Raw genomic sequence first — 22,065 nt, 5'->3', positions numbered from 1 at the left:
GCGAGACGCCTGATGCGAGCGAGCTGCCAGGTCTTGTGCCACTGGTTGCACCAAACATCTTTTTCACTCAGAGGGGGGTATCCAATTATCCGAGGTCGATGACCGCAGGAAATTGTGTCGCGGGGGCTAGCCTATTAGCCTCGATGCGGTTAGGTGCTGGTTGGCTGGCACTATCTGCTCATTGACTTTATCTCTCTCCAAGACTTAGCACATAGACCCCACATACTCTTAATCAGTGCAATCTCGTGTAGCATGTATAATTGCATACAGAATAAACACATTTTTTGATTGTAGCCTTCCTCTTGAATTTTCCTAAAACGTTTTAAAACATTACTACTAAAATGTTACAAATCTAATGCCGGCTACGCACTAGAACGGAGTGTACTGAGCCGATCCGACACCCACCGGGACTCTGCATCAGCAAGTGCTTACACACTTGCAAGATGCAGGGGACGACAGTGATGTAGGATGCCAGGCTGCATTCAGCAACATGGCATCGTACACAATATCTTCTACTTGACCGGGCAGCACGGCTGAGCGGAAGATACCGCATGCAACCACGGGCGCACACTTATTGGACATACACACTGAATGATCCAGATGATATGTCATTCCGATTTGGCAAGAAACGTCACACATATTGGTCCAAGAACGTTCTAGTGTGTACCCAGCCTTACAGTAAAAATCTTTGAAGCCAATCAGAACTGAATATATCTGAGGTAAATTGTCCAATTCGCAATCCTAATCCTATTGCAGGATACTGTAGTCAGTTGTTTTAGGGGTCTATGTACTAAGCCTTGGAGAGACATAAAGAGGATGGAGATAAAGTACCAGCCAATCAGCGCCTGTCATTTTTCAAACACAGCCTTTAACATGGCAGTTAGGAGCTGATTGGCTGGTACTTTATTTCTCCATTTTATCTCCTTACAAGGCTTAGTACATAGACCCCATTATATTCTGTAAAATAGCGTGTACTCATCCACTGGCAGCACACTCCTAAGAATGAAGCCTGGATGATAACGAAGCACGTGCAGTGGGCATATACACAGTACAGTTTCAGCATGGGCATAACATTCCACTGAGTCCCATAGCACTGTGGGTTCTCCCTGCGACGCCCCCACTATGTTCTTCTGAGCATAAGAGATGGGGCCCAGGCATTGCATGCACAGCTAATGCATGTGGTAAACCATAATTACTGGTCCCCCAACAACTCTGTTCCCCATAGCTGTGCACTCCTTACAGTTGAGGCTTTATCACTGGCTTTTAGGTACCATGGTAACTGACACAAAGCTGTTTCTGTAAGGCAGACAAATAAGTTAGCACACTTGCCGACTTTCTGGCTGTCCTCTCCGGGAGAAGGCAGCTAGGTCGGCACAACAGGGGGCGCGGCATCAAGGTGGTGGGCGGAGTGGAGGCGCAATCGCGTTATCGCATCCCCGCTCAACAATGACCAGTTAACGGCTTTGTAGAGTGGGGGGCGGGGCTATGATGACGTGAATCGTGTCATTGCACCACCCACTGCACTTTCCGCCTGTTTGTAGGTCGAATTCACATTCGACCTATTTAAAGCCCGTTCCGATTTTTCGACTTGTTGGAAAATCTGCCCAGGCGTAAACCACGTGGATCGGAGAATCCACCGCCGATCCACGTGTTTTGAGGAATTTGGCCTGTTTTTAACATTTTTTGGGGGGCCGTTTTCACCCATGCCGATTCAAAAAATAAAAAAAAAAAGGTAAAAAAGGCATGGCGAAAATGGAGCAAAAAGCTGTCAAAAATGCCCACTATTGAATACCAGACAGTCGAATTAGTGCCGAATTTCCGACTGTCGGAAAACTCGGCACTAATTGAATATTCCCCCATAATTTGACACAGAACTTGGGCAGATGTCAATTCCACTCTCTGCTGACTCTCTTCCTGGTGGCAGAAACATGATGAATAAACAAAGGTAAACAAAAGACATAAATATCTTGCCCCACTTAATAAATACTGTATATTTTAATTGTAGTATCCAACTGTGCTGTGATATCATTGTAATATTAAGCATTACTGAATGCATGTTTAATTTCTCCTAGGGTGTTCGGTGCTGCTATTTTCTTAACATCTCTCCTAAATATGCTGATTCCGCCAGCTGCAAAAGTACATTATGGGTGCGTTATATCTGTCCGCATACTGCAAGGTCTTGTTGAGGTAGGTATAAGCAACATTGCTATTAGGAGTTTTTCATTGTTTTACACCAACATTAAACCCTAATAAAGGGTAAATGCAGAATTGTAATACATATATATATATATATATATATATATATATATATCTAGTCAGGAAAAAAGACTGCGGCACTCAGGGTCTTGTATTGGTATGAAGATGTATTAAAAATACATAACAGAGAACATCAACGTTTCGGGGTGTCTAACCCCGTTGTCAAGATGTCACATCTTGACAACGGGGTTAGACACCCCGAAACGTTGATGTTCTCTGTTATGTATTTTTAATACATCTTCATACCAATACAAGACCCTGAGTGCCGCAGTCTTTTTTCCTGACTATCTACAAGTATTGCTGAGGGCACCGGGGCGTTATGCTCAGAGGAGGAGTGCCGGGCCATATATGATCTATATATATATATATATATATATATATATATATATATATATTGGGGAGTTTCTGGAGGTTAGACGATGTACTTAAAGTGAAATCAACATTTGTTCTATGTTTTACAACATTTTCAGGGTGTGACGTACCCAGCATGCCATGGGATGTGGAGTAAATGGGCACCACCACTGGAAAGAAGCAGACTAGCAACCACATCCTTCTGTGGTAACGTAACTTCTTTCTTCATAATAGTTTATTGATTATATGTAATATCAAATAAAATGCATTGGCACAACCCCTGGGACTGTGACAAAATTGGAAAGCAGAGGCAAAGGTTGCAGAGCCGGCCCTATACATAGGCATTTGGAATGCCTAGGGGCACAAGCAGATTCTGCTGGTTAAAATGATATGTGTCATGCCTATATTCTGTGTGTGGACTGCGGCTGTATCTGCATACGAAATGCTATGTTACAGTGTATTCCTGGAAATCACTGTAACATAGCATTTCGTATGCGGATACAGCCACAGTCGCACACAGAATATAGGCATGGTAATGATCATTTTAATCAGCAAAAGCTGCTTGTGTGTTCTAGTCACATAGCAATGAAAATAAGATGCACTTTCTGCAAAAAAAGGCGCCCAACGTTAGCAGAGCTGGTCAGGAGCTATGTGGCATATTAAGGCAAGATGTATCCAAGCAGAGGCAAAGGTCACAGTGTTAGCAGCCGTGTGAGTGCTGTATGTGGGTAGGTTCGTTGTGCAATAGTGTTTGGCATACTGTATGTGTAAGGGGCATTATGTGTGTCATGTGTATAAATGCATTAATAATGTGCGACATGTGTAAGGGGCATTATGTGTGTCATTATGTGTATAGGGCATGAATAAAGGGTGGCCTAATGTGTAAGGTGCATTATGTTTATATGGGCATTAATAATGTGTGTCATATGTGTCATGTGTAAGGGGCATTACTTTGTGGTATTGTGTGTATAAAGGCATTACTAAGGTGTGGCATTATGTGTATAAGGCGCTCTACTGTGTGGCGTAATGTATAGATAAAGCACTACTGTTTGGTCTAATGTGAATAAAGAGATATATGGTGTGGTGTAATGTGAATAAGGATCAATTCAGTCTGATGTAATGTGAATAATCCAATTCAAACTTCTCACACTCACTGACAAAGCACTCACCCACTCCTCTCTCATTTACATCTCTGACCTTATCTCCCTTTACTCTCACACCCGTCCTCTTCGCTCTGCTAATGCACACCGACTCTCCTGCCGACTAATTACTTCCTCTCACTACTACCTTCAAGATTTCTCTAACGTCCTAGTGGATGCTGGGGACTCCGTAAGGACCATGGGAATAGCGGGCTCCGCAGGAGACTGGGCACTCTAAAAAAAGATTTAATACTATCTGGTGTGCACTGGCTCCTCCCTCTATGCCCCTCCTCCAGACCTCAGTTAGAATCTGTGCCCGGCCGAGCTGGGTGCTCCTAGTGGGCTCTCCTGAGCTTGCTAGATAAGAAAGTATTTTGTTAGGTTTTTTGTTTTCAGAGAGCTTCTGCTGGCAACAGACTCTCTGCTACGAGGGACGGAGGAGAGAGAAGCAAACCTACTCACGGCAGCTAGGTAGCGCTTCTTAGGCTACTGGACACCATTAGCTCCAGAGGGATCGAACACAGGTACCTAACCTTGATCGTCCGTTCCCGGAGCCGCGCCGCCGTCCCCCTCGCAGAGCCAGAAGAACAGAAGCAGCAGAAGCATGAAGACATCGAAATCGACGGCTGAAGACTCCTGTCTTCACTTAAGGTAGCGCACAGCACTGCAGCTGTGCGCCATTGCTCCCACAGCACACCGCACACTCCAGTCACTGTAGGGTGCAGGGCGCAGGGGGGGGGGCGCCCTGGGCAGCAATTAAATACCTTTTTTTGGCAAAAAGAGACATATATACAGTCTGGGACTGTATATATGCCAGAGCCCCCACCATTTTTTATACATTTAAGCGGGACAGAAGCCCGCCGCTGAGGGGGCGGGGCCTTCTTCCTCAGCACACCAGCGCCATTTTCTCTTCACAGCTCCGCTGGAAGGACGCTCCCCAGGCTCTCCCCTGCAGTATTCAGGTGCATTAGAGGGTAAAAAAGAGAGGGGGGGGGGGACATAAATTTAGGCGCAGTATATATACATATATTAACAGCAGCTACAGGGTAAACACTAAGGTACTGTGTAATCCCTGGGTTATATAGCGCTGGGGTGTGTGCTGGCATACTCTCTCTCTGTCTCCCCAAAAGCCTTTTGTGGGGTCCTGTCCTCAGTCAGAGCATTCCCTGTGTGTGTGCTGTGTGTCGGTACGCCTGTGTCGACATGTTTGATGAGGAAGGATACGTGGAGGCAGAACAAGTGCAGCTGAGTGTGGTGTCGCCGCCGACGGTGCCGACACCTGATTGGATGGATATGTGGAAGGTGTTAAATGATAATGTAAACTCCTTGCATAACAGGTTGGATAAAACTGTAACCGGGGGACAGGCAGGGTCTCAACCCATGCCTGCTCCTGCAGCGCAGAGGCCCTCAGGGTCCCAAAAGCGCACACTATCCCAGATAGTTGACACAGATGTCGACACGGAGTCTGACTCCAGTGTCGATGACGATGAGGCAAAGTTGCAGCCTAAAATGACTAAAGCCATCCGCTACATGATTGTAGCTATGAAGGATGTATTACACATTTCTGAGGAAAATCCTGTCCCTGACAAGAGGATTTATATGTATGGGGAGAAAAAGCATGAAGTGACTTTTCCCCCTTCCCATGAATTAAATGAATTATGTGAAAAAGCATGGGATTCCCCTGACAGGAAGGTGATCGTTTCCAAGAGATTACTCATGGCGTATCCTTTCCCGACAACGGACAGGTTACGCTGGGAATCCTCCCCTAGGGTAGACAAGGCATTGACACGCTTGTCTAAAAAGGTGGCCCTGCCGTTTCCGGATACGGCCGCCTTAGAGGATCCTGCTGATCGAAAGCAGGAAGATATCCTGAAGTCAGTTTATACACATTCTGGCACACTGCTGAGGCCAGCAATTGCTTCGGCCTGGATGTGTAGTGCAGTAGCTGCATGGACGGATTCTCTGTCTGAGGAGTTAGATACCCTGGACAGGGACACTGTTCTACTGATCCTGGCACATATCAAGGACGCGGTCCTATATATGCGGGATGCCCAGAGGGACATTTGCCTGCTGGGCTCTAGAGTTAACGCTATGTCCATTTCTGCCAGAAGGGTCCTGTGGACTCGGCAACAGGGGATACCGACTCTAAAAAACACGTGAAGGTTTTACCTTATAAGGGTGAGGAATTGTTTGGGGACGGTCTCTCGAACCTCGTTTCCACAGCTACGGCTGGGAAGTCAAATTTCTTGCCTTATGTCCCTCCACAACCTAAGAAAGCACCGTATTACCAAATGCAGTCCTTTCGTTCTCAGAGGAGCAAGAAGGTCAGAGGTGCGTCCTTTCTTGCCAGAGGTAGGGGTAGAGGAAAAAAGCTGCACCACGCAGCTAGTTCCCAGGAACAAAAGTCTTCCCCCGCTTCCACTAAGTCCACCGCATGACGCTGGGGCTCCACAGGCGGAGCCAGGAGCGGTGGGCACGCGTCTCCGACATTTCAGCCACCAGTGGGTTCGCTCACAGGTGGATCCTTGGGCTATACAAATTGTGTCTCAGGGATACAAGCTGGAATTCGAGGTGATGCCCCCTCACAGTTTCCTGAAATCGGCCTTACCAGCTTCCCCCATGGAAAGGGCGATAGTGGTGGAGGCAATTCACAAACTTTTTCTCCAGAAAGTGGTGGTGGCAATTCACAAACTTTTTCTCCAGAAAGTGGTGGTAGAGGTCCCGCCCCCTTCAACGGGGAAGGGGCTACTATTCCACTATGTTTGTGGTACCGAAACCGGACGGTTCGGTCAGACCCATTTTAAATTTAAAATCCCTGAACTTTTATCTGAAGAAATTAAAGTTCAAAATGGAATCGCTCAGAGCGGTCATTGCAAGCCTGGAGGAAGGGGATTTTATGGTGTCGCTAGACATCAAGGATGCTTACTTGCATGTCCCCATTTATCCGCCTCATCAGGAGTACCTCAGGTTTGTGGTACGTGACTGTCATTACCAATTCCAGACGTTGCCGTTCGGCCTGTCCACGGCACCGAGAGTGTTTACCAAAGTGATGGCGGAGATGATGGTGCTCCTTCGGAAGCAAGGGTTTACAATTATCCCATACTTGGATGATCTCCTCATAAAGGCGAGGTCCAGGGAGCAGTTGCTGATCAGTGTAGCACACTCTCAAGAAGTGTTGCGTCAGCACGGCTGGATTCTGAACATTCCAAAGTCGCAGCTGATTCCTGCGACGCGTCTGCCCTTCCTGGGCATGATTCTGGACACAGACCAGAAGAAGGTGTTTCTCCCGGAGGAGAAGGCTCAGGAGCTCGTGACTCTGGTCAGAGACCTCCTAAAGCCAAAACAGGTGTCCGTGCATCACTGCACACGAGTCCTGGGAAAGATGGTGGCGTCTTACGAAGCCATTCCCTTCGGCAGGTTCCACGCGAGGATCTTTCAGTGGGACCTGCTGGACAAGTGGTCCGGATCACATCTTCAGATGCATCGGATGATCACCCTGTCCCCCAGGGCCAGGGTGTCTCTTCTGTGGTGGCTACAAGGTGCTCACCTCCTCGAGGGCCGCAGATTCGGCATACAGGACTGGGTCCTGGTGACCACGGATGCAAGCCTCCGAGGGTGGGGGGCAGTCACTCAAGGAAGAAACTTCCAAGGGTTGTGGTCAAGTCAGGAGACTTGTTTGCACATCAATATCCTGGAGCTAAGGGCCATATACAACGCCCTGAGTCAAGCGGAGCCTCTGCTTCGAAACCAACCAGTGCTGATTCAGTCAGACAACATCACGGCAGTGGCCCATGTGAACCGCCAGGGCGGCACAAGAAGCAGGGTGGCAATGGCAGAAGCCACCAGGATTCTTCGGTGGGCGGAGAATCACGTACTAGCACTGTCAGCAGTGTTCATTCCGGGAGTGGACAACTGGGAAGCAGACTTCCTCAGCAGACACGACCTCCACCCGGGAGAGTGGGGACTTCATCAGGAAGTCTTCACGCAGATTGCAAATCGATGGGAACTGCCACAGGTGGACATGATGGCGTCCCGTCTCAACAAAAAGCTAAAAAGATATTGCGCCAGGTCAAGGGACCCTCAGGCGATAGCTGTGGACGCACTAGTAACACCGTGGGTGTTCCAGTCGGTCTATGTGTTTCCTCCTCTTCCTCTCATACCAAAGGTGCTGAGAATTGTAAGAAGAAGAGGAGTGAGAACAATACTCATTGTTCCGGATTGGTACCCGGAATTGCAAGAAATTATCACAGAGGACCCGTGGCCTCTGCCTCTCAGACAGGACCTGTTACAAATAGGGCCCTGTCTGTTCCAAGACTTACCGCGGCTGCGTTTGATGACGGCATGGCGGTTGAACACCGGATCCTAGCAGAAAAGGGCATTCCGGAAGCAGTTATTCCTACGCTGATAAAGGCTAGGAAGGACGTGACAGCAAAACATTATCAGCGTATATGGCGAAAATATGTTGCTTGGTGTGAGGCCAGGATGGCCCCTACAGAGGAATTCCAACTGGGTCGATTCCTGCACTTCCTACAGGCGGGGGTGACTTTGGGCCTGAAATTAGGGTCCATAAAGGTCCAGATTTCGGCCCTATCCATTTTCTTTCAAAAAGAACTGGCTTCACTGCCTGAGGTTCAGACGTTTGTTAAGGGAGTGCTGCATATTCAGCCTCCTTTTGTGCCACCAGTGGCACCTTGGGATCTTAACATGGTCTTGAGTTTCCTGAAATCCCACTGGTTCGAGCCACTTAAGACGGTGGAACTAAAGTATCTCACGTGGAAAGTGGTCATGCTGTTGGCCCTAGCCTCAGCTAGGCGTGTGTCAGAATTGGCGGTTTTGTCATGTAAAAGCCCCTATCTGGTTTTCCATATGGACAGGGCAGAATTGCGAACTCGTCCGCAGTTTCTGCCAAAGGTGGTGTCAGCTTTTCATCTGAACCAACCTATTGTGGTGCCTGCGGCTACTCGTGACTTGGAGGATTCCAAGTTGCTTGATGTAGTCAGGGCTTTGAAGATCTATGTTGCTAGGATGGCTGGAGTCAGGAAGACTGACTCGCTGTTTATTCTGTATGCATCCAGCAAGCTGGGTGCTCCTGCTTCAAAGAAAACCATTGCTCGCTGGATCTGTAACACGATTCAGCAGGCTCATTCTGCGGCTGGATTGCCGCATCCAAAATCAGTAAAAGCCCATTCCACAAGGAAGGTGGGCTCTTCTTGGGCGGCTGCCCGAGGGGTCTCGGCATTACAGCTTTGCCGAGCTGCTACTTGGTCGGGTTCAAACACATTTGCAAAGTTCTACAAGTTTGATACCCTGGCTGAGGAGGACCTGGTGTTTGCCCATTCGGTGCTGCAGAGTCATCCGCACTCTCCCGCCCGTTTGGGAGCTTTGGTATAATCCCCATGGTCCTTACGGAGTCCCCAGCATCCACTAGGACGTTAGAGAAAATAAGAATTTACTCACCGGTAATTCTATTTCTCGTAGTTCGTAGTGGATGCTGGGCGCCCGTCCCTAGTGCAGACTTTCTGCAATACGTGTATATAGTTATTGCTTGATAAAGGGTTATGTTATGTTGACATCCATTGGTTGATGCTCTGTTGTTTGTTCATACTGTTAACTGGGTAAGTTTATCACAAGTTATACGGTGTGATTGGTGTGGCTGGTATGAGTCTTACCCTGGATTTCAAAATCCTTTCCTTGTAATGTCAGCTCTTCCGGGCACAGTTTCCTTAACTGAGGTCTGGAGGAGGGGCATAGAGGGAGGAGCCAGTGCACACCAGATAGTATTAAATCTTTCTTTAGAGTGCCCAGTCTCCTGCGGAGCCCGCTATTCCCATGGTCCTTACGGAGTCCCCAGCATCCACTACGGACTACGAGAAATAGAATTACCGGTGAGTAAATTCTTATTTTTTCACGTGCTGCTCCCTTACTCTGGAATTCTCTACCTCTTCCCCTCAGACTCTCCACCTCTCTACAAAACTTCAAACGGGCTCTCAATACCCACTTCTTTACCTTACCCAGCCAAATCTCATCCTAACCCTCTGTTCCACGCTCTCTATGTACCCCATCTGTGTCACCCCTATCTGTCTACCCCTCCCCTTAGAATGTAAGCTCTCAAGAGTAGGGCCCTCTTCCCTCATGTGATTATCCTTTTCTTACTTTATCATAATCCTCAACTGCTCAAATCACGCAGTTTTCAGCCACCTTGATACTTAGCTCAGTGTCGTCTACTGATGTAGTTATGCTTAGCTACCCTGTATTGTCCTATATTGTCTTCAACTGTAAGTCACTGTTTTGCTGTTTTGATTATGTGCATATGTACTCTGTAATTGGGCGCTGCGGAACCCTTGTGGCGCCATAGAAATAAAGGATAATAATAATAATAATAATGAGCACTACTGTGATTAGTAATGTATATAAGTTAAAGTGGTACTACTGTGTGATGTAACATGAAGAAGGGACACTATTATATTATATAATGGTGATGGGAAAGGGGTGCCGGGTCAGAAGCAGAACTAGTGGTGGTGCTAGGGGGCACCAGCCAAAATCTTGCCTAGGGCGTCATATTGGTTATGGCCGGCTCTGAAAGGTTGGAATGAATTTGGAAGACTTTGCTCAATAAAGTGGCTCAAAGTTGATGAATACAAAGTTCGGATAAAGTACCCCAGTGACTGAAAGCCAGTCTGGACAGGCAGGCAGTAAAAACCAGTCCGAGCAGAAAGCAACACTAGTGTAGCACAGTATGTGGTTAAATTGGCGGCTGTCTGGGTCCTGGCAGTCAGGATACCAACGCTGGAATCCCAACAGCCAGGGAAATGCCAGCGGCCGGAATCCCAAACCAAGCTCGATATTCCCACTTGGGTGGTGGTCCATGCCACCACCCCAGGGGGAATATAATAGTGTCGGTCGCCACCAGGCCCACTCGCTGCCGGGATTCTGGCTGTTGGGTTCCCAGCGTTGGTCTCCTGATCGCCAGGATCCCATACCGATACCTATAACACTGGTGCAATGAGATGGCACAGATGCAGGGCTAGATTTACTGGATACACTTACAATGGTTGTAGAAAACTGTATAAATAACAGAATTGCAACAGATCTGGCAGCAGCAGTCCTGGCACTGGCAGTGATAGGAATAGGATGTGCAGATAACAGGGTTGAAGTACAGTAACTGGATCTTCTGGCAATGGTTGTAAATAAGCTGCACAAGTAACAGATCTGTACAAGTATAGATGAATAGACTGTGCAGGTAACTGGATTAAGGAACTGGATATACTGGATGTACATCTTATAAGATGTACAGGAAACATAGCTGGAGAAGCTCAATGTGCCGGCCAGGTAACATGGCTGGAATATCTAGATAAACTAGCAATGTTCGTATATATTGAATAGATGTAGTGGGTCAAAAAGCAGAACGATTGCAGTAAATTACTATGGGTCTGGATTTATATGAATCCAGATGGTCAGTGAGAGAGCAGAGTGCATCAGTCAGGAGGGATCAGTACTAAATGCCGCCGGCCGGAATCCCGGCGGTCGAAATACCGACACCGGAATCCCGACCACACAATCCCGACAGGGGTGGCGAGCGGAACGCAGCCCCTTGCGGGCTCGCCACGCTGCGGGCACGGTGCCTCGCTACGCTCGGCACACTATTATATTCTCCCTCTATGGGTGTCGTGGACACCCACGGAGGGAGAATATGTCGGGATTGTGGCGGTCGGGATTCTGGCGTCGGTATTTCAACCGCCGGGATTCCGGCCGGCGGCATCTTGACCGCATCCCAGTCAGGAAACTCAGCAGCAGTCTCGGAAAAGCAATTATTATCATGAAATAAGGATACCTCGAGTTGTAGGAATCAGAATATGTAGGGCAAAGGCAAGGAATAGTGTGATGGATAGCCTAGGAACAATGAGAATAGTACACTAATCTAAAATGAATACTCATGTGTATATAATAGTAGGGTTGTCAGCTGTTACCTGCATGTAATAAATAACAACCAAAAAACGTTGTATAAGAATGTAATGTGTATTATATGTATGTATGTATGTATATATATATATATATATATATATATATATATATATATACACTGCTCAAAAAAATAAAGGGAACACTTAAACAACACAATGTAACTCCAAGTCAATCACACTTCTGTGAAATCAAACTGTCCACTTAGGAAGCAACACTGATTGACAATCAATTTCACATGCTGTTGTGCAAATGGAATAGACAACAGGTGGGAATTATAGGCAATTAGCAAGACACCCCCAATAAAGGAGTTGTTCTGCAGGTGGTGACCACAGCCCACTTCTCAGCTCCTATGCTTTCTGGCTGATGTTTTGGTCACTTTTGAAAGCTGGCAGTGCTTTCACTCTAGTGGTAGCATGAGACGGAGTCTTCAACCCACACAAGTGGTTCAGGTAGTGCAGCTCATCCAGGATGGCACATCAATGCGAACTGTGGCAAGAAGGTTTGCTGTGTCTGTCAGCGTAGTGTCCAGAGCATGGAGATGAAAGCAGGTTCTCACTGAGCACATGTGACAGACGTGACAGAGTCTGGAGACGCCAAGGAGAACGTTCTGCTGCCTGCAACATCCTCCAGCATGACCGGTTTAGCAGTGGGTCAGTAATGGTGTGGGGTGGCATTTCTTTGGGGGGCCGCACAGCCCTCCATGTGCTCGCCAGAGGTAGCCTGACTGCCATTAGGTACCGAGATGAGATCCTCAGACCCCTTGTGAGACCATATGCTGGTGCAGTTGGCCCTGGGTTCCTCCTAATGCAAGACAATGCTAGACCTCATGTGGCTGGAGTGTGTCAGCAGTTCCTGCAAGACGAAAGCATTGATGCTATGGACTGGCCCGCCCGTTCCCCAGACCTGAATCCAATTGAGCACATCTGGGACATCATGTCTCGCTCCATCCACCAACGCCACGTTGCACCACAGACTGTCCAGGAGTTGGCGGATGCTTCAGTCTAGGTCTGGGAGGAGATCACTAACACTAACACTAAAATAACACATCCTAGATCTGAATGAATGAAATATTCTTATTAAATACTTTGTCCTTTACATAGTTGAATGTGCTGACAACCCCACTAAGAGTTAATGGTCCCGTTCCCCACTGACAGGACTCTACTTCCACGGCGAGCGTACATTCCAGCAGCACGCCGCCACCCCTAACAGAGCCAGAAGAAAGAAGTGGTGAGGACTAAGCCGGCATCCCATTTGGCGGGTCACTGGCCATTATGGCGGCATTAGGGTACGGAGACACTCTGCTTCTACACGTACCCAGACTGGCAATACAGGCTTAAAAGGGGGCTTACTCCATTTTATGCACTCAGACACATAAAGCCAGTATAAAGAAGAGCGGAAAGACGGAGCACCATTGAAGGGGCGGGGCTTCACTATGAGCAGATCCAGCAGCTCACAGGCGCCATTTTACCCTACTGCAGCTACACAGACGCTGACTACAGGGATGCGCAACTCCTCCGGAGAGCTTCCACATTATCTCAGCGGTATCAGGGGATCATAGCAGGAGGGAGTTATATACTAGTGTACTAAGGGGGTAATTCAGACTTGATCATAGCAGCAAATTTGTTGTCAGTTGGGCAAAACCATGTGCACTGCAGGGGGAAGGGGCAGATATAACATGTGCAGAGACAGTAGATTTGGGTGGGGTGTGTTCAAACTGAAATCTAAATTGCAATGTAAAAATAAACCAGCCAGTATTTACTCTGCACAGAAACAAAATAAGGGTGGTCTTCAGTATGCCGACTGACGGGATCCCGGCGCACAGTATACCGGCGCCGGGATCCCGACAGCCGGCATACCGACACTTATTCTCCCTCGTGGGGGTCCACGACCCCCCTGGAGGGAGAATAAAATAGCGTGGCGCGCGTAGCGAGCCCGCAAGGGGCTCATTTGCGCTCGCCACACTGTCGGTAAGCCGGCGGTCGGGCTCCCGACGCTGGTCGCCGGGAGCCCGACCGCCGACATACCGTAGTGAACCCCAAAATAACCCACCAAAATCTATCTCTCTCTGCACATGTTATATCTGCCACACCTGCAGTGCACACGGGGGGTCATTCCGAGTTGATTGCACGCTGGCTACTTTTAGCAGCCGTGCAAACGCATTGTCGCCGCCCACTGGGGAGTGTATTTTTGCTTTGCAGAAGTGTGAACGCTTGTGCAGCAGAGCGCCTGCAAAATCATTTTGTGCAAAACAAGACCAGCCTTGTAGTTACTCCCCGTGTGCGTTGATTCTAACGACAGATGGACGGCTTTTGACGTCACACACCCGCCCAGCCACGCCTGCGTTTTTTCTGCCACGCCTGCGTTTTTCTAAGCACTCCCTGAAAACGGTCAATTGACACCCAGAAACGCCCACTTCATGTCAATCTTCCTGCGTTCGGCCGTGCGACTGGAATGTTCGTTACACTCTGTGCAAACCCACGATGCTCATTGTACCCGTACGTCGCACCTGCGCATTGCGGTGCATACGCATGCACAGAAATGCAGATTTTTAGGCTGATCACTGCGCTGCGAACAATGGCAGCTAGCGATAAACTATGAATGACCCCCTAAATCCCTAATCTAGGTACTTAGTGCCTAATTCAGAGTTGATCACAGCAGCAAATTTGTTAACTATTGGGAAAAACCATGTGCACTGCGGCGGGGGGGGGGGGGGGGGGGGGGCTGATATAACATGTGCAGAGAGAGTTAGATTTGGGTGGGGTGTGTTCAAGCTGAAATCTAAATTGCAGTGTAAAAATAAAGCAGCCAGTATTTACCCTGCACAGAAAGAAAATAACCCACCCAAATCTAACTCTCTCTGCAAATGTTATATCTGCCCCGCCTGCAGTGCACATGGGGGGTCATTTTGACTCGTTCGCTCGCTGCTGTTTTTCGCAGCCGAGCGAACAGGTCTCTACTGCGCCGGCGCCGTAGTGCGCCGACGCATGCCAGATGGCCGAAGGCCGTTTCAGGGCTGCGATCGCCTCTGCCTGATTGACAGGCAGAGGCGATCGCTGGGCGGGAGGGGCCGTTTTGTAGGCGCGGTCCGGACAACGCAGGTGTGGCCGGACCGAACGGGGTGTGGCCGGACCGAGCGGGAGCTACTCTTGAAGTGCAAAGGCATCGCCGCTGTGCGATGCCTTTACACTTCTGCGGGGGGGGCAGCACTGACATGCGGGACGGACAAGCCCTGTGCTGGGCGTCCCCCCGCATGTCAGGGAAGATGATCGGAGCTGTGCTAAATTTAGCACAGCTACGATCAACTAGGAATGATCCCCATGGTTTTGCCCAATTGCTAACAAATTTGCTGCTGCGATAAACTCAGAATTAGGTCCCTAGTCTGCGAGACGGCTAAGCTTGGCTTTAGCGATAAGGGCGCCGTGTGCTGGTTCTATCCTCTCTCTGTGTCTCTCGGGAAGGGCTCTTTGTGGGTTAATTGTGCTTTTAACCTTTTCCTGCGTGTGTGCTGTTACTACTGCAGTATGTCAGGCAAAGATTGTGTATCATGCAAGGCACAGTGTTCCTCTTCTCCAGGGGGTTCACTAGTGTGTACTCAGTGTAGTATCCCTTCTCAGGCTAGTGGGGCGGAGCCAGCATGGCTAGACTCCATTAGGGGGATGATTTCCACCATCTCAACTATATTATCTCGTAATAAGAAAGAGACGCAATACTTAAGACAGTCTATGGCTGAGTTTATGCAAAAGGACTCGGTACTCAGTCCGCAAAAATGTACTTTGGCCCATAACCTGCATTCTGACTCTGATAATGAAGGGTCAGAAATGGAGGACGGTGAGGTTGACATAGAGATAGTGGAGGGTACTCTGTTGCAAGGTGTAGAGGTTCTCATAAATTCTATAAGAGAAGTCCTAAATATTCCTGATAAGGTGACAGAGGAGTGTGAGGAATCTTACTTTAATATAAAGAAAAAATCCTCAGCCACTTTTCCTGTGTCAAAGGAACTAAATACCCTGTTTGAAGAACCATGGGTTAATCCAGATAAGAAATTTAAAATTTCTAGGTGGGTATTATCATCTTTTCCTTTTCCTCCTGAGGATAGGAAAAAATGGGAAAATCCACCGATAGTGGATACATCAGTTTCCAGGCTCTCACGTAAAATAGTACTACCTGTTCCTGGTGCAGCCTCCCTAAAGGATACAGCTGATTGTAAGATTGAGACTACACTCAAATCTTTGTATACAGATGCAGGGTTAACCTAGAGACCCACTATAGCATGTGGGTGGATTACTCGAGCCATTGCTAAATGGTCTGATAATTTAATTGAGGGGTTAGACACCTTACCTCAAGAGAAAATTGTTTTACTCCTGCAACACGTTGTTTTACTCTGCAAACTTTATGGTGGAAGCCATTAAAGAGAAAGGTTTGCTTAATGCATGCACTACAGCTTTGGCAGTGTCGGCACGCAGGGGATTATGGCTACGTCAATGGACTGCTGATGCGGACTCAAAAAAGGTGTGGAAGGCCTGCCTTTCAGAGGTGAGGCCTTATTTGGCGATGAACTCGACAAATGGATCTTACGAGCTACTGCGGGTAAGTCCACCTATCTACCTTCTGCAGCTCCGTCAGCTAGGAAGGCCTACTCAGGACCCAATTAACAGTCCTTTCGGACTGCCAAGTTTAGGGACAAGGCCAGAGGTTCTCCTACCGCTGCTAGAGGTAAACCACGCAAACCAGCGACAGCTGGTTCACAGTAACAGAGTTCATGCTCTGCCTCCTTAAAACCTTCCGCATGACAGTGGAACGCGATGCCTGGGGGACAGGCAGGTGGGAGCCCGGCTAAAATTCATCAGTCGCATCTGGACAAGATCTTGCTAGGATCCCTGAGTCATAGACCTTAAGGGTTACTATTCCAGCTTGTTTGTAGTACCGAAACCGGACGGTTCGGTAAGACCGATTCTGAACCTCAAGTCATTAAACCCATACTTACGAGTGTTCAAATTCAAGATGGAGTCACTGAGAGCAGTGATCTCAGGTCTGAGAGAGGGGGAATTCCAAGTGTCTCTGGATATCAAGCATGTGTAACTTCAAACTCCGATCGGGCCGCCTTATCAGGCTTATCTACGGTTTGAACTGCAGGACTGTCACTACCAGTTCCAGGCCCTGCCATTTGGTCTCTCCATGGCACCTAGGGTCTTCACTAAGTTGATGGCAGAGATGATGATACTACTCCGCAAGCCAGGAGTAAACGTAATTCCTTACCTGGACAATCTATTGATAAAGGCTGCGTCCAGGGAGCAGTTATTAGAGAGCATTGATCTCGCAACCAGATTACTCCTGGATCATGGATGGATTCTGAACCTACCAAAATCTCACCTAGAACCAATGCAGAAGCTTCAATTCCAGAGAATGATACTGGACACAGAGTCTCAGAGAGTGTTCCTTCCCTTGGAAAAGGCAATGATAATCCAGTCGATGGTTCGGGAGTCTTGAAGCCAACCCAAATCTCAGTACATCTATGAATCCGCCTTCTGGAGAAAATGGTGGCTTCTTACGGAGCAATTCAGTACGGAAGGTTTCATGCAAGGCCCTTCTAGCTGGATCTGTTGGACAAATGGTCCGGATCGCATCTTCACATGCATCAGAGGATTCGTCTCTCACCGAAAGCCAGAATCTCCCTCCTGGGGTGGCTACAAACATCTCACCTAGTGAAGGGTCGAAGGTTCGGGATTCAGAATTGGATCCTTTTAACCACAAACGCAAGCCTCAGAGGTTGGGGTGCAGTCACCCAGGGGGTACAGTTTCAGGGAAGATGGTCAAGTCAGGAAGTCGTCCTTTCAATAAACATCCTGGAACTCAGAACTATCTACAACGCCCTTCTGCAGGCCTCATCTCTTCTTCAGAATCAGGCTATTCAAGTCCAGTCGGACAATGTGACGGTGGTAACGTACATAAACCAACAGGGCGGAACAAAAAGCAGAGCCGCAATGTCAGAGGTGTCAAGAATTCTCCTCTGAGCGGAAAAACACGCCGTGGCGTTGTCAGCGATCTTCACCAAGAGAGTAGACAACTGGGAAGCAGATTTCCTCAGCAGACATGACCTGCACCCAGGGGAATGGGGTCTCCACCTGAAGGTGTTCCAGTGGCTGACACGTCAGTGGGGGTATCCACAAATCAACATGATGGCCTCTCGACTCAACAAGAAACTCAAGCTGTATTGTTCCAGGTTGAGGGACCCACAAGCGGTTGCGGTTGACGCTATGACAACTCCGTGGGTCTACCAGCTAGTGTACTTATTTCCTACCATTCCTCTGATCCCAAGAATCCTCAAAAGAATAAAAAGGGAAAGAGTTCATGCAATCCTCATTGCTCCACACTGGCCGCGAAGGGCCTTGTATGCGGATCTTCTAGAGATGCTAATAGAAGATCCGTGGCCTCTGCCTCTTTGAGGGGATCTTCTGCAACAGGGCCCATTAGTTGACCAAGACTTACCACGGCTACGTTTGATGGCATGGAAGTTGAACGGTTGATTCTAGCCAGGAGAGGGATTCCTGACAGGGTCATCCCGACTATAATCCAGGCCAGGAAGGAGGTAACGTCAAAGCAGTACCATCGTATCTGGAAGAAATATGTCTCTTGTTGTGAAAGCAGACATTATTCCATGGTGGAATTTCATCTGGGGCGTTTCCTGCTTTTTCTACAGTCGGAAGTTGATGTGGGCCTACGCCTAGGCTCCATAAAAGTTCAGATTTCGGCCTTGTCTATTTTCTTTTGGGAACAATTGGCTTCTCTCCCTCTGGTCCAGACGTTCTTGAAAGGTGTTCTTCACATCCAACCTCCCTTTGTGCCTCCCACGGCACCTTGGGGTCTCAGTTTGGTTCTAAAATTCCTCCAATCGGACTGGTTTGAACCGTTACAGGAAGTAGACGTAAAGTATCTTACATGGAAGACCGTCATGCTGTTGGCCTTGGCTTCGGCAAGGTGCGTGTCGGAGCTGGGGGCGTTGTCTCACAAGAGCTCCTATTTGATTTTCCATGAGGACAGAGCTGAACTCAGGACTCGTCAGCAATTCCTTCCTAAGGTGGTGTCGGCGTTTCACATCAACTAGCCACTTGTGGTTCCAGCTGTTACTGACACCTCTGCTACTTCAATGTCTTTGGATGTTGTAAGGCCTTTGAATGTATATGTAAAGCGAACTGCTAATCACAGGAAATCGGACTCACTGTTCGTTCTTTATGATGCCAATAAAATTGGGTGTCCTGCTTCGAAGCAGTCAATTGCACGCTGGATCAGGCTTACTATCCAGCATGCTTATTTCACGGCAGGTTTGCCAATTCTACTAGGTCAGTGGGTTCCTCTTGGGCGGCTGCCCAGAGTGTCTCGGCATTACACCTCTGCCGAGCAGCTACTTTGTTGGGTTCAAAAACATTTGCCAAGTTTTACAAGTTTGATACCTTGGCCCCTGAGGACCTTCAGTTTGATCAATCTGTTCTGCAGGAACCTCAGCACTCTCCCACCCAGTTTGGGAGCTTTGGTACTTCCCCATGGTACTAAATGGATTCCCAGTATCCCCTAGGACTAAAGAGAAAATAGGATTTTAATTACCTACCGGTAAATCCTTTTCTCGTAGTCCATAGGGGCTACTGGGCACCCGCCCGGTGCTTCGTTCTTCCTGCATGGTTACTTGTTTAAATACTGTTGTTTGGTTCAGCTGTTGCTATTCCTGTTTTCAAGTTTGGTTAGCATGGCTTTCCTCTTGTTCTGGTTTTGCTGGTTCGAAATCTCACCACTTTCCTTCTCTATTTCCTTCTCTCAAAGTATGTCCGTCTCCCCGGGCACAGTTTCCTAGACTGAGTCTGCTAGGAGGGGCATAGAGGGAGAAACCAGCACATGTTATCAAACTTCTATAATGCCCATGGCTCCAAGTGGACACGTCTATACCCTATGGTACTAAATGGATTCCCAGTGTCCCCTACGGACTACGAAAAAAGGATTTACCGGTAGGTAATTAAAATCCTATTTTTTTTTTTACCGGATAAAAAATATTACAGTGCTGTAGAGAGCAATGGCTTGCTCTGTACAGTGCGATATTGCAAGAGCAGTGTCTTAACAGTTAATTGCTTTATTTTCTCTGTTAACCCTTTGCTGAAACACTTGTATCCGCATAATTTAATTAGAAATTGACTTGCTGATTAGAGCCCGCAAACACGAAAGTAGGGTAAGATTCTGCAGAACAGTTTAGTGTAAACAGTCTTACCTTTAGATTGTATGGTCCATGAGCAGGGCCCTCCTCCCTCTAGCTCTCATTACCTACTTGTCTTACATACCAGCTACACTCTACACCTCCTCCGTGGGCTCTCTGCCCCAGGACTCCAATCCTTCATTGTTTTTGTTTCTTCAGACAACCTAGACCACGTTAATAGCTACAAGTTTCAGCTTACGCGTATCTTCCATTGCATTCCTTACATCAGTGGCTATTGAGAGTTGTAGTGCAATTTGTTACTTGTCTACTTTATGGTACTGTACTGTTTTACCCTGTACTGTCTTATAGTTTTGCCCTCTGTATAGTGCTACAAACCACATTATAAATATAGTTTATTAATAATAAAGGAGATGTTTGATGGGACCAGCCAGAGGAGATTCTTGCCTATGTCATGTGAGGAGTTATCATGCCTGTGGTTCTGGGTCACTGTATCTAGGGCTCATTTACAGGTAAAACATAGATGGTGTACTCATCAGTGCAGATAGAGAAATGTTACTGTAATATGAACTCCTGCACTGTCTAGCCACATCTCTATCTCTACGCGTTGTGGCACATAAGTATGTGCATATGCCTGATGTACGCCTGCCACAAATACCACTGCTACATATAGTAATAATGTCAATATAATTTAGTATTATTAAATGGAGGCTTATTTTTCATCTGCATATTTTTTACTTAACAGAATGTCAGCAAATTTACTAGCATTTACCCTCATTAGTAGAGTAGCCGTAACATAAAACCTTTTACTTTGCTTCTGATTACATCTCCTCAGAATGTATTTCCTTGTTTCAGATCTATGACCGTTAGTTTTTCATTGTAGGGTCGTATGCCGGTGCAGTTGTTGCCATGCCACTAGCAGGGATTCTCGTACAATACATTGGTTGGTCCTCTGTCTTCTACATTTACGGTAAGTTTTTCTCAGTGTGCAAATTATTTCTGTTATTAAAAATGTAATACACATTGGCTGACAGTTTATTGCTCAGTCATGATAACATGTATCGTCTAATGCTTAAGGAGTTGAAAGGAAAAATATTACCAAATAAAAAGAGGTGGTTGTTTTAGCTAAACGTTTCTAGAGAAATGTATTGTGAGTGAGTTACTTCCTACTGACTGAGGCAGTGTGTGATTGCATCTGCTTGCAACCACTTTGCTGCTGTCAAAAGATGATGCAGACAGTTAGGTGCACTCCAAGTTGTAGGCTAAACTGGTGCCTGTTGTGGTTAGCACAGGTATGCAGTACCTGTACTCTAATCTAGAGATGCATATGTTCTTACTTGTTCTTGCTCAATAATGGCATCTCAATAAAAAAAAATGTGGGTGTTTTTTTTTTTTTTTTATCATGCGTATGATAAAGTCTGTCCAAGTGCACCACCATCCATCAGCATCATGTATGATTGGGAAAGCAGCAATTGTGATGACCAATTTGTTTTAGACCAATGAGCCCCAAATAAATGTGAAGACCCATAGGATACTACTGCTCAACCAGAGAGTTGAATGTTCAGTGTGCGAAGTTGGACCTAGAACTGATGGCTTGGCACTGTAGCCAAGTGGCCATATCTGCTTCTGTATTGGCACAAAGGAGTCCCTGTGTTTGAAAAATGTTTAGAAATAGTACAGATTTGACCTTAAAATGCTATAGTGATCCATAATGTAGCATTAGTTAATTAGACTACAAACATATCCTTCCACCATACAGGAATGTTCGGCATGTTCTGGTACGTGTTCTGGCTGCTACATGCCACAGAGAGCCCAGCTGCACATCCGTCTATTACTGCTGAAGAAAGATCATACATTGAGACAAGTATAGGAGAAGGCTGCAGTTTAGTTACAGATGGTGTAAGTATCTGGGGCTTTATAAGCTGTTGTTTTCTAGGGGTGTCCTTTTGTTTTTCTCCCATAAGAATGGTCTCTTCCGGGCTTAGATCTTATGGAGTAGCACTCTTGTAAAAAAAAAAAAAAAAATTTTTAATACTATGGTCCTGATGCTGAGTTGGTTGCAAGTCCAAAAGCAGACTACAATTATTAGCACATTGCACATGTGCTGCAAACAGCAATCGCAGACTGAGCATGCGCTGAACCATCCATATGTACCTTCACAGT

General features: G+C 47.2%; 1 protein-coding gene across 1 annotated transcript in view; it reads left to right on the top strand.

Moving 5' to 3' along the window:
• Window positions 1–22,065, top strand: part of SLC17A8 (solute carrier family 17 member 8) — an 83,226-nt gene that overhangs the window by 11,550 nt on the left and 49,611 nt on the right. The window contains exons 4-7 of the mRNA XM_063927834.1: window positions 2,073–2,187; window positions 2,727–2,814; window positions 20,786–20,872; window positions 21,662–21,801. Of these exons, the coding sequence (XP_063783904.1) occupies window positions 2,073–2,187; window positions 2,727–2,814; window positions 20,786–20,872; window positions 21,662–21,801 (430 nt within the window). The remainder of the gene's footprint in view (window positions 1–2,072; window positions 2,188–2,726; window positions 2,815–20,785; window positions 20,873–21,661; window positions 21,802–22,065) is intronic.

The sequence above is a fragment of the Pseudophryne corroboree genome, chromosome 6 (assembly GCF_028390025.1).
Source record: "Pseudophryne corroboree isolate aPseCor3 chromosome 6, aPseCor3.hap2, whole genome shotgun sequence".
Classification (NCBI taxonomy): domain Eukaryota; kingdom Metazoa; phylum Chordata; class Amphibia; order Anura; family Myobatrachidae; genus Pseudophryne; species Pseudophryne corroboree.
Note: the sequence above shows the minus strand (reverse complement) of the source record. Positions and strands in the feature narration are given on the sequence as shown.